General features: G+C 37.0%; 1 protein-coding gene across 11 annotated transcripts in view; it reads right to left on the reverse strand.

The window, feature by feature from the left end:
- KIAA1109 (KIAA1109 ortholog) overlaps positions 1 to 16,109 on the reverse strand; it is an 88,925-nt gene that overhangs the window by 57,782 nt on the left and 15,034 nt on the right. For 10 of the 11 annotated variants that reach the window (XM_048303187.1, XM_048303188.1, XM_048303194.1 and 7 more), the window contains exons 6-19: positions 14,385 to 14,571; positions 13,244 to 13,325; positions 12,390 to 12,583; positions 9,951 to 10,030; positions 9,394 to 9,544; positions 7,705 to 7,861; positions 6,862 to 6,940; positions 6,481 to 6,572; positions 5,509 to 5,626; positions 4,590 to 4,745; positions 4,047 to 4,144; positions 2,879 to 3,057; positions 2,615 to 2,721; positions 347 to 555 (exon numbers count right to left, since the gene is read on the reverse strand). In XM_048303187.1, coding sequence (XP_048159144.1) covers positions 347 to 555; positions 2,615 to 2,721; positions 2,879 to 3,057; positions 4,047 to 4,144; positions 4,590 to 4,745; positions 5,509 to 5,626; positions 6,481 to 6,572; positions 6,862 to 6,940; positions 7,705 to 7,861; positions 9,394 to 9,544; positions 9,951 to 10,030; positions 12,390 to 12,583; positions 13,244 to 13,325; positions 14,385 to 14,571 — 1,889 coding nt within the window. The remainder of the gene's footprint in view (positions 1 to 346; positions 556 to 2,614; positions 2,722 to 2,878; positions 3,058 to 4,046; positions 4,145 to 4,589; positions 4,746 to 5,508; positions 5,627 to 6,480; positions 6,573 to 6,861; positions 6,941 to 7,704; positions 7,862 to 9,393; positions 9,545 to 9,950; positions 10,031 to 12,389; positions 12,584 to 13,243; positions 13,326 to 14,384; positions 14,572 to 16,109) is intronic. The other variant, XM_048303191.1, reaches the window with a different exon arrangement.

Raw genomic sequence — 16,109 nt, forward strand, 5'->3', positions numbered from 1 at the left:
CTAGTCATAATAATGGAATATTTTTTATTTTACTATTCAAAAACTGAAAGAAGCAATTTTCTGCACATGTCCAGAAGATGCACTATTTCTTGAAAGAAAAATTATGCTGATAGGGGGGTATTTTTATATATATATAGGTATGCAAGAAGTCTTCTCACAAGCCTGTGACAATTGAATTCAACCCAGCTATGCCATAGCACCACAGTAATTCTGAACTAGAACTAGTGCCTACAAAAAGTTTTCATCCAAATTCACATATTCTGCAGAACTTGAAATTTCCATTTCGAAACTAATTATTTCCCTTTCCTACACCCATAAATTCCACGAGTCATGCTCCTCTGCCTACCTTTATGGAGAGAAAGGCTTTGAGCAAGGGTCCATACAGGGTTATCTGGGAATCTGGGGAGAGTTCCAACTCCACGTGGAGCTTATCCGGGGGCAGCTCCGAGGGGTCGAGGGGAAGGCGGGTGGAAGCTGTGGGAGATGAAATCACACTGTCGGTTGTTTTCTGCGATGGCCTTAGCACAGACAACATTGTTTCTTCCATTTCTGACACTTGGGAGCAAAATAAGAGTAGAAAACACGTTTTGATTACAAGTTAGGCTTCTGTTGGACAAAATCCAGCAAACAGGAATGTGTATTAAATATACAACTTTTGTATATTTATAAGCTAACTTGCATTGTATAATTATATTAGCATGCCTATGCTACAGAACCGGTTTCTCATCTCCAGTAACTATGGGAAGACAAGAAAATATAGAATCTTTCAGTCGATGTTAATTATGCAAGAGAAAAACAATCCCTCAAGTTCTGAAAAAAGGATTCCGTATATTTATCTTGCTTTTGAAGTTACACAAAGACATGCTTTCATTTCAGCAGAGCAGATTTCCCACAACCACACAGCTACTGCAGGATAAACAAGAGAGAACAAACATGCAAAGTTGTACTGAAAATCTATTCTGAACTAGTAGCTCTGTAGGCCAAAATTCAGTTGTTGTCTCCAACAACTGAATTACTCTAGTCACAAAAACAATTTGGATATTCAAATCTTACTTCCTACCCCTTCTTTCTAGTTGGAGTTAGGAACAAGAAAGCCCCACTGCCTTTTTTAAGTGAGGAAAGGCAATGAGAACGAAGTGAGTGACTAGAAGTGTTTTGGGGATGTGAAGTGATTGCTGGGGAGAACTCTATGGCAAAACCATCAAAAATTGATGCTCCAGCTGGAGGAAGATTTCAGGTGCCAATTTAACAGGAAGAACTGGCACATACAGAACTGCAGACACCTGCAGCCAGAAACCTCCAAGGCTTGAACTCACTGTTATTGTCTACAGTTCTTGCTCAGTGCTTGCATCATGTTATGAGTTATAAATCAGCCAAATGCTGCAGTGAGATGACCAATTCTAATGGAAACTACATCTTTTGTAACGCAACATATTTCTCACGGTTTTATGGACTGACTCAAAATAAATACAGATGTTGTATTTTACAACACATTCCATCAGCACCATGGAGTTGGAGTGAGGTGGACTGTGCTGAATTATTCACTGAAGGAAGCTGCAGATGAATCACCTGTGTACGTACAAATTTCCAAATGCAGGTTTCAATAGCTACAATTACAAGTAAACGTTCTCAGAATGTGAAGAATGCACATTTGACACAAGCTGACAGTCGCACAAGAGCCCTTAATGAGCAAAATCAATCTCACCTTTTCTGCTTCATCCTCTAAAATTTCACTTCTTTTAGATGTGAATTGTTGGAACTCAAACCCTAAAAATGCTATCCAGCATGTCTTCTAACACCTGCTGATTGTGGCCCTTTCAAATTAGCCCTCATTATTCTTCTAACATCTCTCCTCCATCAGTTCTGCTTCTCTTTCTTCTGAAAGAGTTTTACATAACCCCCTAACTTCCTGCATACTTCCCTCTGCATTTAAATTAACTTACTTTAATCCCTGTGTTTATAACTTTTTTTTGAAAGCACATACTTGTAGCATACTTGTTATTTAGAAATTTTTAGACCGTTAAGTTAAAATAAGTTCTCAGATATCAGTGTTAGACTGACCCATCTAACACTCATTCCTGATGGTCATGGTTCACTTTAACAGTGCTAGCTACTATGAAATCTGAGTTTGATATCCATAAAGGGAAGACAATATTAATATAGCTCATATGTAATGTATTCAAACATTTAAATCATAAGATGAGATCACAACATCCAAAAGGAAAAAAAGCTTAAAAAAGCTAAGGAATGGGATATGGCCAAAAATATTGTACTTCCTATTTAATATACTGATGTTTAATATACCAAGTGATATTTTATCTTGTGCAACAACCCGTTTAAGAGATCCACTTTGTTAAGGACAAGGAGAAGTGAACTGCAGACTGTATCCTCTTTATTATACAAGGAACTGGGACACATTCTGAAACGCAGCAGCATGGAATGCTGTCAGGTTTTAAATCAATCCCAGTGCATTCTAATGATCAACACATTCCCTTGAGACATAAAACAGCAGTTCAGTTCCAAGTTCATCTCTGCAGATGGAAGCAGCATGATCCAAAGTCCCAGCAGCTTCCCAAATGAAGCATGCTAACAAGGAAAAGTTAGTGACACTTACAGGATTGTTTTAATTGCTCATCAGCCTTCTGAGGATAAATTGGGTGCCAGGAGTAGTCAATTGTAAACACAACACTCGGGACTGTCCAGCATTCAACCCATCCAGCCCTTTCAAAAGGAAACAGCACACTTTTATCTCAAGTACAATACTGCCATTAAATATCTTTTAAGCAACCTCAGAAGTTCATGAATCACAAAAAAAAAAAAAAAAAAAAAAAGTCAACATAAAGATATAAATATATATATTTATCTCAATAAAACTCACTCTTCTTGAGTAATGTTCCTCCACTTGGGTTTGCTTGTTTTCTGACCACTTTGACATTCCGCAGAAATACAAGACTCAGGACTTATTTTATTGGGCTGACAATCTTTTACCAGCATAAAAAGGGAATATTTACTAGGATGGCAATCTGGTAGATACAAATGAAGATCAACATCTTCTCCCTAAAATCAAACATCAGCAACACAAGTTAATTTAAATTCCCTTTATGCATAATGTTCATACTATTTCCATGTTCATATGTGCCACCATCTTCATTTTACAGGCGAAGTTAGACAAGAAATCTGTTTCCCACCAAGTTTTAGTACAACCCCAAGAGCTAAATATATATATATAGTTCTGAATATATAGTTCTGAATGCTTACAAGTCCAATAACTTGCACATAACCAGAGCAATCTATAAAACACTGGACAGCTTTTAGTGATCCCTGTTATTCTGTTGTTCAAACCATACTGCAGAAATTAAATAACTAAACCAAATTTACTCCACATCTCAACTAAATCACACATTAAAAAGAACAAAACCTATAAAACATGATTTTCTTTGCTATCAAATTATACCAAATTAGCAACATCAGCATCAACTACTTTTTTATTTTTAGCAGCAGTAGACAGCTTCTATTTTAATGAAGACAAGTACAGTAATTCAAAGAATTATCTGCATCTGTTAAAAACACTGTGATGATTATTTATTCTACAGAACCTCTTTAAAATCTGGAAAATGGCTTTCCAAAATGGTTTGGGGGTAGCCAGTACAGTATTCGATTCTATCTTTGAACATACATTAGATTTTCACATTTCCTAAATAAAGGGGAACAGAATTCCAAGTGATAAAACACGTACACAGACACACAATTTAAGTATATATAATAAATATACACTCTACATGTGTATCTGTATGTATGTGTGAAGCATAGGCATGTATATATTTTTAAGAAATATTTCAATTTTTGTGGATATATAATTAAACAGCCTATGATCAAATGCTTCACACAAGCAAACTGAATCCATTCACCTCTGGGTTACTTGAAGAAAAATTCTATGAACTGGAAGTGAAAAAGAGTATTTTTCTTTCAGGAAAGAGTTAATTCAAAATTTCCTGATTCCTGAAGGTAGGGAAGTTATCTCACATTTACATGACAAAAGAACTTACCCTTAAGGAGAATCTTGTATTGCATGTGGTTGGAACAAAGTCAGTGAAAGGCAGAGAAAAAACAATGTTCAGGGTTTCTCCACAAGCTGCTAGATAAACTGGGAGGCAAAAGGAAACACAAACAAACAAATTTGTCCAAATTACTCCCTATTTTATTCTTAGATGAAATATCAAACATACAGGTAGAAATAATTAAAAGATATTAAAGAACTCATGACACAGAAAATTGCCATTTAACTACAGTGTACTTAGAGTAATAAATTACTGTAATCAATTATTCTGAAAGTATTTACTACCCACAGCTTGTTCTTTCTAGAAAGACACTGTACTTGGTACAAGGAAATTGCAGGCAAACAATAAAAATAACTCTAATATCTCAGTGCTTTTCTTTACACATCAGGTTTTGGGTGTAATTCTAGTACTTTCTCTCTATATACACACACACACACATATATATATATATATATATATACACGCACACTCTGTTTTGTGGATGATTTTTTTGTATGTGCTACTTCTTCCAGATAAAAAAATTGGTCTCACCATTCTCCTGCTGTTTGGTGGAACAGTCAATCCAGTTGTGTTGATTTGCTGCCCAAATCATTTCGAACTGATGGAACATGACTTTGAAGTTCCACATATATGGAACAAATGAAAAAATATCAGGTGCGCTGTCACTGGACCAGTCTTGGATCAAATCTGGACTCACACCAAGTAAGAAAAGGTAAGTTAGTAGCAATCAGGTGAGTGATTTCTTAGGATTTTTGTGTTGGAGAAGTTCATGTTTGCTCTGAGCACAGCAGCCGCTTACAGTGGCACTACCCAGACAATGGCTCTGGCCTCACTGAGTGGATAACTTCATTAGCATGGCACTATGCCTGCACTAATTAAAGCTTCCTCCCAGCAGGGCTAATTAGCCCAGGCAGCACCGCAGTGATGGGGCTGTATTCTTTCCATTACTGCAGCTGGAACTTCCAGCAACAGTTGGGTGGTGCTGTACCACCTTGTATTGCCTTCTTCCTCACAGCCAGACTTCTATGGAGCAAATTACTTTTCCTCATCATCTGTCAGCCACAGGGACACAATCCAAAGCCCAAGTAATTGAAAATGAGCCAAGCAAAGAGAGATAGCAAGAGAAATCAACATCATGGGTGACAAATATTAAGCAAATCAGTAGCTGTGATGTGAGTTTTCATAAGAAATAAACGTAAGATCAGTTAACTCCAAATCAAATTTATTTAGATACTAGAAAATTAAATTATTTGTATCTCTACTCAAATGTAAGAATATCATGTGCTTGGACATTTTGTAGGCATCAGGAACTTTGTCCTCAGAAACAATTTGTTGCCCTAAATACATGAAATCAGAGAACATGACCTTGCACAAGTTGGCAAAATTTGAAAAGAAATCCCAAGGAAAGAATATGTAATTTGACATGTAACTTATTTAGTAAAGAGGTTACCTGTAAAGAAGCTCTTTTGGGCAAAGATGAAATGATAGGTTGCTTTATAAACCTCCAGCTCGCACTGCCATGTCTGTGGCATGTTCCATATCCGGGGATAGCTGGCATTAATATGGAACTGTGGACAAGAAATTAAAGCATCAGCATTACCTGAAAAGATGACAATGCCTGACCCTGTCTCTCAGCAGTTTGCACATATGTACCCTGCTGAATAATTAAAACTGTTTTCCTGCTGGGATGAACAGAAGGTCCTTCCAGTTCCTTAATAATTTAATCTCTGTCTCTCCTTCTGTGTTTGAAGGTCAAGTGTTAGTGTACTCATTTATTCAGAAAGGTATTCTATGAGTTTCTGATACATCTGCTGCTGTAAATGTACCAAGCAAAGTTTTCATCAAAAGGATCACTTTTCACAATACACCAAAAGAAAATCTCCCAGAACAGAGTATTTTTCAACCATTGATATATTGCTCAAGTTCAAACACTAAAAACACCACTCTAATAAGGTCGTTTAAAAACCTGTAAGAAGGGTAATCCACAGAACTACACTACTGCAGAAGTGAAATATTAGGCAAACAAAAGAATAATGCAGTATAAAATCTGTCTCAAGTAGTTCAAGCACACTTGAGTGCTTTTAAATACTTGTGCACACATATCCTTTAGCAGAGCTAGTGAGTGTAATCATTTATTAAGTCAAAGCCTGTATGAAAACATGGCTACATAGTAAATGAGGCAACATTTGTAAATACATAATTTATACACCAAGTCAGTGCTTTTTAAGTCACTAAAGGTTACATACATGCACAATTACGTGTGTATATATAAATTCCTTATATATATTAAGGTCTTGCAAAACACATTCAAAAGCATTTTCCTGCATTAAGAAACTAAAGACTGCTCCACAGAAAAATAAATATGTTCTTTATTAAAAATCCTCTAGAGACTGAAGCTTTGTGCCTATTAATGTACACTTACAGCCAGCATTTCTGCTTCCAAGAGAGTCCTGTACTGCATACTGCTGGTGGCATCCACGTGGAGGAGCTGCCCTTTAATTGTGGGCGAATAGCCTGGAAAACAGAAGTTATCAAATGATCATTCAGACACAAGAGTTACACCAATATTTAAACAATTTACACCAGTGATTTCAGCAGTCCACTCCCAGGAAGTATCCTGATGGATATTTGCCTTAATATCTTGCAGTGAGGTGCACAAAAAAGTATTTTTGTTCCTTTACATAGGAATACACATCTCAAGATTACAAAGAAAAAGCACTAGAAGATATTCACACACAAAGGAATTAAGATAACTGCTCAGGAAAAACATTAGGGAAACAAATTAGGCTTAGCCTTAGCTCACCATTTTCACCCACTGTCATGGGAATATTTATTTCCAAATAGGATCCTGCTCCAACGTTTACATGCACAGCATTTGTTTCCTGCATTGCAAGAAAAGAAAACAGTCCAAACACAATTTCTAGGTTTATTTATGCCTCTGGCTGTCATTACCCACACCTGGACTAAAGCACCTGATGATTAAAGTCTTTCTTGAATTCAGAAAAATCACTAATGAGCTATCAATATACATTGATACCAAATAACACCATTTTTAGCCTTAACAAATGCTGACTGAAGTCCAGTTAGAGAACCAGCACACGATACTCTGATCCAAGGCCTGAGAGGGTAGATTAATATACATTTCTAACGCTACATTTCTAACCCTTTCAGTCCCCAAAAAAACAACAAAACAGGTGTACTATTAAGTGATGCTGTATCCCATTTAGAAGAGTAGCAACAAGGAGAAGAAAAATCCAAATTCCTACACATACAAGTTTTGTTCCCCCCAGTATAATCTCTTCATTCAGTATCAGAAGAAATTGTTTTTCCATCACGGTGAGCTTTATCAGAATTTAAGATTGCAAAGGACATGTCCAGATCATGAAGCCCCAGGACTATAGGAGCTAGAATGGCTTAAAATATACCTTTAAAGCGAAAAAAAAAAAATTAAAATAATGCCTCTCAGAATATATTTCTTTTTCAAAGGTTTGCTCGTAATTATAAAAGACTAAGTCAAAAATCTACCAGCTTTTAAAACCATATTTCTGTAATAAACACCTGAGGCAAGTAAAACTATGCACAACCAAAAAGCACAGCACAATCACAGTAGACAAAGTTAATCTCTTGATAAGATTTCATTATTTACCCTGTTCTTGGTAAAAAGCAAATCAATGGTGGCATCTGCAATGATATTCATCCTCAGTTCAAAGGCAAGGATCTGTCTTGGTTTCCCAGGCTGAGCAATTTCTGAGACTTTCATAACTTGGTAGTCTGGTGGGAAGAAGAACTTCCACAAGCAATCCCTAGTGGGAAAGAAAAAGAAGAAAAAACAAGAATTGTATTTTTGTTCACAGAATAAGTATATATGTATATGTGTGCATCTACTTGGTTCATTTAACTACTTTCCTCTTAACTGACTCTTTAGACAACCAGTGGATGTGATAAGGAAGAATGTTTGTTGAAAATCTTCATCATGGGAGCCTTCCAACTCATTATGGAGATCTCCAAAATTGTCAATGGCAAGAAGTTACTTTTGGACAAAAGCCATAGATTTTAATTCAGAAGGCAAACAAGCCATGTTTTTCTTCTTACTTCTAATCCTTGGTTTACAAAACCTGCTACAAAACCACAGTAGGAAGTCATCTATTTATTCTTCAGTTTGTGCATAAATAATTGATGCCCAGAGATAAAGAAAATACAAAACTTTAGGACCTCAGAATGGCAACCACATTTCTACAGATTTATAGGTGAACATGCCATGAAATACATTACAGGGAAGGTAGAGTGATGAAGCACAGACAGCAGAGCTTACATAGGTCTCAAGGGGGTGGAAGTCCTTCCTGCACCCAGTACTTTCCAAAATCCCACGACCGACCCATAGCAAGATGTAAAAGTGTTCCTGGTATGTATCAACGAACTCTACACACTCTGCACTAAACTGCTTTCTACTGAGCCAGTTAAGATTATAAAAAGCGTTCCATTACAGGGCAAGCTTTCTTTGGAGTATTGAAAGTATCATTAATGATTCACTGACCTCATGTTTCTAGCAAAGGGTTCTAAAAAGTGACATTTTCTCTTAAATGCACTATTGTATCTAATGACTACTCTTCGGGCTGCCATCCTCACACTCCTGAGAGACAGCAGTAAATCGTAACAGTTTCACAGGAGAATTAGTGAAGGCCAAGTACCAGCCTGTAATTAATAGGGGGAAAGAGGGAAAGCACTGATTATGTCACTTTTATTTAATAGTCCTTTACTCTCTAAACAATCCTATTGTCCTCACCAGAAATACCCACGTGCAAAACATCCAGGGCCAAGTGAAGAACAGTAGAACTCTAGCCTAATATTTTGTATTAAAATAACTAGATAATAAATACTTTGGAGATAACATCAAGCAGGTGATTATGCTAAGCAGGGATAAATTATTCCTCCCTCATTATTTTCATAGTCAGATTTGTTCTTCCCTAAAATTTCCTCATCAACATGCAGCTTATTCCCATATTAGTTAACAGGACCTTGATAAATCTAAAGATCACCACTTAACAAGTTAAACCTTTAGGTCTGTAACAGCTGAAAAATGGTAAAAATATTTTCCTTACAAAAAGGGAACATAATCTATTAATTTAATAATGAGAGTGATCCTAATTTTGGAAGGCCAACAAGACAAACACCGACGAATTTACTAATCTTAAACCATTGTGGCAGGACTCTTCTTTCAGACTTAAGTCTACCCTAACCCACACAAATTAAGCCTGAGCAATCACACAATGGAAACTTTAGAAAGTTCACAGTAATACTGGACATTAAAGATGAAAGCTGTAAATCATGGTCATACCTCTGCCTATCAGCCCAAGGCCCATAGTTGAAGTCTGTCCCTTTTCCACACACAATGTCCAAACCCCAGCATGGTGGCAGATCCTGTAATTTGCTGTCTTCATTGCTGGCTTCGCCATCATTACTCTCCTCTGTCTCCTCTGGTACAAGACCTGTATTACATAAAATAATAAACATTATTAAAGGAAGCTGCTTCAAATTAGCAAGAAAAATGTTTGCTTAAGCACAAGACAATTAAAGTGTCCTGATGTCAGTTTTATTTGAGAGCACTACAGTATATAAATATCATATAAAGACACAATTCAATGCAGACTTCCAGTGGAAGGCCAAGAAATATGACCAAAAATGATCTAAAATGGCACCTATCCTACATCAGTATACACCATTATCTAATCTGTTATCTTTGCTCAAGATTCAGGCAATAGTTCAAGGGCAAAAAGAGCAAAAGCATATTTGTGATACTTCTCTTGGCTCCAAAATATTGCACTAACTCTCTTAGCATAAAGATTTTTCACCATTAAAAAAAAAAAAATTATCTTTGTATTTAACAGAATGTACCTGGTTCATCCATATAATAGTAGATATCAACATCGTTGGACTGCATTACAACAAAGCCTTCACCCATCAGCCTTGGTGGTCTGCAAAGAGTGCAAAGATAAAGAGTAAAAATCCACGCGCTGAGGTTGATCTTCATGAATTCAAGTAATTTTAAATGCAACATATTAAGCATAATGGATTTGCATAATGATTTGAGAAAAAAACCAAACCCTTGATCATAATGTTGCTATTATTATTATAATCATTACTTCAAATAACTTAAACATTTAGTTAAGTCAAGCATGAAGATACCAGGTTCCTCTCCACAAAGGTATTTCTCAGATATTCTAAACCAGAAGTAACTACTGAAGTTTTACTTTCAGTGTTTCTTTCAGTGAAGAGTTCCTTTCTCCTTGTCCTATATAGTTCTTTCACCTGCTAATTGTTTTCTTACTAAAATAGCCCTCTACACCAAAGGGACAAGACATTCAGTAATTAGACCATTAGTTAATAAAAAAAAGAAAAAAAAAAACCTGTTCTGCCTCAATAACACTTCCCTCAATATAAAAGGATCTAAGTGATAAAACTAAGAGATGAAACGTTTCTCCAAACACTATTATATTGGTATATTACAATCCCTTTTTCATGTTAATTTACATATTAATAGATTCTAAAGTAGTAATATTATAATATGAAAACTCTGGGTTTACTGCAGAAGACACCATTGCAGCTTTTCAGCCACTTTCATAAACTGTCATTTCTTAACAAAAAAGACAATTCCTGTGACTGAAACACAGTCTAAGAGGGTGACCTGTTAGAAGTACATTGCCCATTTTACCACAGCTCATTTTCAAAGGCAGGAAACCTTGGAAAACATGGAAGACAGCCGAGCAGAGACCACGTACTGCCAGAAACTCTTCAAATGCAATAGAGCAGGAACTCTGAAACTAACTTTACTTTGAGAGTAATGACAGCAGTGAAAGATCAAATACTTTAACACAAACTAGATAATGGCAATGAATGATAATGAGATCATTATCATTAAAGTACTCCCTAATATCTATCCTGAACTACCACCTTGAGCCTGCTGCCTCCAAACTTGTTCTGCTTTGACCTGCTTTTCCAAGCACAATTTTTTTTTTCTTTCCTTGGACTTTGGAGGACTTATTTGCAAAGCATGATAGAAGTGTTGAGATGGATATTTGTAATACAAAATGAAAGTTTTCAAGGTGAAATTTTGATCTTTGTATTGGTTAGTCAGTCTGTTACAAATTTCACCAAGTCACTTGGCTCTTTTTTATATATTCACCACCTGCAGGAATTTCTGGAAGTTAAAACACCCAGCTTAAATTTTAAGCCAAGGCAGTATGAAGAGGGCAGGCTCTGAAGAGTCAAACATTCTCCATTTCCAGTGAACTGGGCAATTTTTTGAATTTACCCAGTAAATCAGAGCACATTTTGTGCACAGATGCCATCCTTGAGCCATCAGAAACTGCAGGGATGGTAAGAGCATAAAAAGAAAATACTTAGAGGAAGCAGGAGAAAAAGCTAATAGTTTGAGTATCTTAATCCTATTTTGTTTTAATCTTGTTTGTTTTCAATATTAGGTGCAGAAATTTCCTTTGTCGTCATGTTGGAGGAGTAAGATTCTGTACACAGCCACAGAATATTCTTTGAAAAACATAAAGGCATATTATAAACAGGAGTATTTGGCTGATAAAAAGCCAATTTAGGTACAAATGATGTACAGTTTCTTTTATTACTTCATGGAAGAACTCAGGCTTGTGTTTGACTTACTTTAGTTTGTTCAAGCTGCCTAACCCTGCTTATGCAAAATATACAGAGGTAAAAGGATCAGCAATCTGTCCCCAAAAGATAACATGGTTTCCCCTCTACCAAGTGCTACACAGCTTTTGCCCAGTTTGGGTTTTTTTTTTAGTATTTCCCAAACCATGAATCAGCTTTACAGATGTCAACACCTTAAACTTCACATTTCAGCTAGAAATTTAGTGCTGGCAAAGCCTAGGTACAGCTCTAGTCCCTGAGAGAAGGAAAACAGACCTTGGACACCGGATGCCACATCCCTAGAAACATTCAAGGCCAGGCTGGATGGGGCTCTGAGCAACCTGATCTGGTTGCAGATGTCCCTGCTCATTGCAGAGGGGTTGAGCTAGATGGCCTTCAAAGAACCTTTCCAACCCAAACTACTCTATGTTTAATCATAGAGCAAAACACACACACAAAACCACAAATCTAGAATGAGATGGAAAATCAGGGCTTTTCTCCATACATGAGATTGTTTCAAAGATCCAAAATTTAAAATTTACAGAGTGGTAGAAATGCCAACTGTCTAAACCCACTGAGTAAAATAAAGACATGGAAGCACAACCAATATCCTCTTCTTTGTGTTCTTAAAAGAAATAATAAAATAAAATGGATATAAAAATACCCCAAACTTACTCATCATTTTGAAGACCAACATATCTTGGACTTGGAACCAGCATGACTCGGACATTTTCCAATTTTCCCTTCACAATGTGCATGAACTGATCAAGGTGGCTTGAAGGTGGTTTTGTGGTGTATGTCAAAAAGGCATCATCAAAGTTAATGCAAAGTGTTTGTGGCTGATAATGATTCCCAAATGCCAAGCGACCCTAAATCAAAAAGGAAACCCAATTACTCACTACACACTGATCTCTTATATTTAAGTATCTATTTACCTATAAAAATGCAGTTGAACCAGCTATGTACAAATAGTGTGGACAAAAATCCTGGCCATAGTCTGTGCAGATCTAGAAGTACTGCCTTATATACTAAACTCTCCAATTTTTCTCCTATCACCTCAATAACAGTTTTCCTGGGGGTTTTTTGTTGTTGTCCATTTGGGTTTTTTGAGCGGTGGTATGGTTTTGGGATCTAACATCAACTTTTAAAGAATGTCTCCAAACATCCCTATTAAAACATGCAGGAAAGAAAAAAAAAAAAATTAAGAAAACAACCCCAAACACCTGCCAAAAACCCAGCATACCCCATACTGTACAACACCCACAATTTAATTACTTGGTGAAATTCTGGAAATCATTACAAGTCTAAGACACAAGTATTTCCCCAAAGTTAGAACATAACTGTATTTCCAATGGCACCAGTAGGATTTGTGGCTCTGTCAGGGGTGTGCTGATGGTGTAATTTTAACTTTTTTAAAGCATGAAGGCAAACAAAAACCTCAAATAGAAAGTGTAAGAAAAATGAATGGCACGTGTCATTTTTAAGCAAATACTGATAAATATTTTCCTGATCAGGGTTCTTTTACTCACCGTGCTCACATTGACTTTAATGACCGGAATAAGTGATCTCCATGAAGAAGAGGGGTCTTGAGATTCTGTTTTCACTTTAACACTAAAAAAAAAAGCCAAAAAAAAAAAAAAAAGGTGGTCATTATTTTGTCTTTTCTGCAGAAGAACCAACCAAACCTTTCTTCTAGGGGCCTTCAGGGCACAGATCCTGGGGAACACTCCTTCCCCAGAGGGGTGCCTCCTGCAAGGGACCTGCCAGCAGACTACTTGCCAGGCTTCCCAAGCTTGGGTGCTGACACAGGTAGGAAACAAGCATGCCTTGTTTACTCAGAGCAATAGCTAAATAAATCTTCCTCAGGGAATCTTGGCCTGTTCTAAATACTCCTATTGAGGCACGGGATTTTTCATTTCCCAAGACACATCCTCCTCAAAGACAGAAATCCTTCCTGTGCCTGTCAATAAAGGCTTGAGATAAAAACCCAAAGAGACTGGCTGGGAGGCACAGCCCTTACTCAAACTCAGGACTGCCACAACATCCTGCAGCTGCCCACTCCGTAATTTAGTAACTGGCCAGCAGCAGTGGAAGGATTCAAGACTCATTAGATCTTCTCTGCTCCTGACAGTAAATCAGTCTGGTGTGGTTCTGCCCAAAGACAGGCTGATTATTGAACATCTGACTGCACTGCACATAAGCCATGTAAAACTCCTTACATACCCACACCATGTTTTCTGGGGTATCCTAGAAAGAGAAATTAACAGAAGACATTTTGCGTAGCTGTACACAAGACCATACAGATCCTCACATTTTGCCTATTCAATGTCTTGAGCAGCTGTTCTACTGAGCAAAACCATTATTATTCTGCCAGCATAATCCTCTTCAACGCATGCTTCCTCTCCACACTTTATTTCATATAGATTGTTCAGCCCGTCTCTGATCATTAAATAAGAGTGCTTGGTTTGTTTGGTTGTTTTTTAATTATTATTGGTAGGAAGTCTGAGGAAAGGGAAAGGATTCAGACTGTCAGGCTTGTCAGTGCAATTCCTCTCAGCTGTGCTTCCCTCTTTTGGCCTCCAGAGCACACCTTAACAAAACATTACCCAATTAGTTCAGCACTTTGCAGAACAAAGCATCGACAAAGCAGCAAAATGAGTAATTATTTACCTTTCAAGATTGGTGTGTGTTCTCTGCCTCCCATTCACTTGTGCTCTCTCATCATCTTTCTTTGCTGGAATTATTGTGGGATCCAAGCCAAACAGTTCTTGAAGTTGTCCATAAAGCTCAGAGCGGTTGTACACGTGAAATTCAAAGTCATTCACCATAATATACAGTCGAGTTTCTGCCTTTGGATCTAACCAAACAGTAGGAAAAGAGCTTCTAATTCTGTTTCAACATTCCCTTGGAATATTTACAGTTTCTCAGATACACACATTTTGCAAAACCAATCCACATGGCACTGAACAGCTGCTGAAGTACATATTAAAAAGCAGTAAAAAACTCCACAAAATAATTACAGCATTCTAAGCAAATCAGTAAAACTTGGCAAATAAGACAGCTGCATACAAAATATTAAATCTGAAAGGCATTTCACCCCTAGGTCACAGTCCAAAAATAAAGCCAGACAGAAACTGCACAAAATGGTAAATGAAGTTTTTCAGTCTCCTGTATGAAAACAAACAAACAAATATCCCTCTTGATGCATAGAACAGAAGCCTTGGTGAAAATTTCTGCTTTTTAGCACAGATATCACTGAGATCAATTCAATCTCAAAACCCGAACTGTTTTCTAGCCAAGCTCTCTGCTACAGCATGCCTGAAGTAGGAAAAAGCCTTCTTTTACAGAGAAACAGAAAACATTAATATGCAGAACTAACAGGATCATACTCATTTTGCACAATCAGCTGACATTTACACTAATTTCAAATTTCAACTGTTATATCAGCTTGACTCTCTGATCCTTAAAACCTATTTTAACATCTGCTGATCATATAGAGAGCTGATTGTGACATACTTTGACATACTTTTGCCTCAGAAAGTGTGACCTAATTATGCAGTTAATGTGAGGGAAAAGCTCGCACCACTTCCCCCTAATTACCCAGTTGAAAGAGCGCCCATTACACATTGACTCAAGAGACCTGAGCTGCTCTAAAAACCTCATCTGGTCTTTCTAAATCAAACAGACTTCAGGCAGCTGAAGAATCAATGGTTATTATAGCAGTCCCCAGTCTGTAACTCAGGGGTACAAACTGAAGGCAGCATTTCCCAAAGACATGAGAAATTAAAAACTCAGAGCAAACACTTGTGGTCAGGGTCAAAAGAAGTAATGCAGATGCCCAAGAGCCAAGGCTTAAGATACCTGCTTGATTAAATGCACACAATTTGATAGAAAACTCATCCGTCCCCCAAAAACACACGTCTCTGCAACACTGTCCCAACAACAGCAATCCACTTTTCCTCCATCACACCTACAGTACCAGAAATTTCCATATAATTATAAAAATATATACATATAGAAAGTAAGTTTCCAGAGCACATTGACATCACTGTTTTCTTGAACAGGAGACAGAGAAAAGCTAATGAGCCAGCTTCAGTTCCTTCCTGTTTTCATAAAAGCACCATCAAATCCATTTGTTGCCAATGCTAACTTGCATCAATAAGACACAGGCAAAGAATGACATAGACAAAGATCGGGATACACAATTGCTCACCCAGGAGATCTCAGTATCATCAAGAACACAAATAAATGTAATTTTTCAATTCTTGGAGGCAAGCATTAGACTTCATTAACTAAATGAAATCATATGTACTAATTCATTTCTTTAAAGGGGATTTAAAGAGACATCTCTTTCCTAATAACAAAAATAAGGTTTAACTTCCACGCATCAATTTG

This window comes from Corvus hawaiiensis, chromosome 5 (assembly GCF_020740725.1).
Source record: "Corvus hawaiiensis isolate bCorHaw1 chromosome 5, bCorHaw1.pri.cur, whole genome shotgun sequence".
Lineage (NCBI taxonomy): Eukaryota > Metazoa > Chordata > Aves > Passeriformes > Corvidae > Corvus > Corvus hawaiiensis.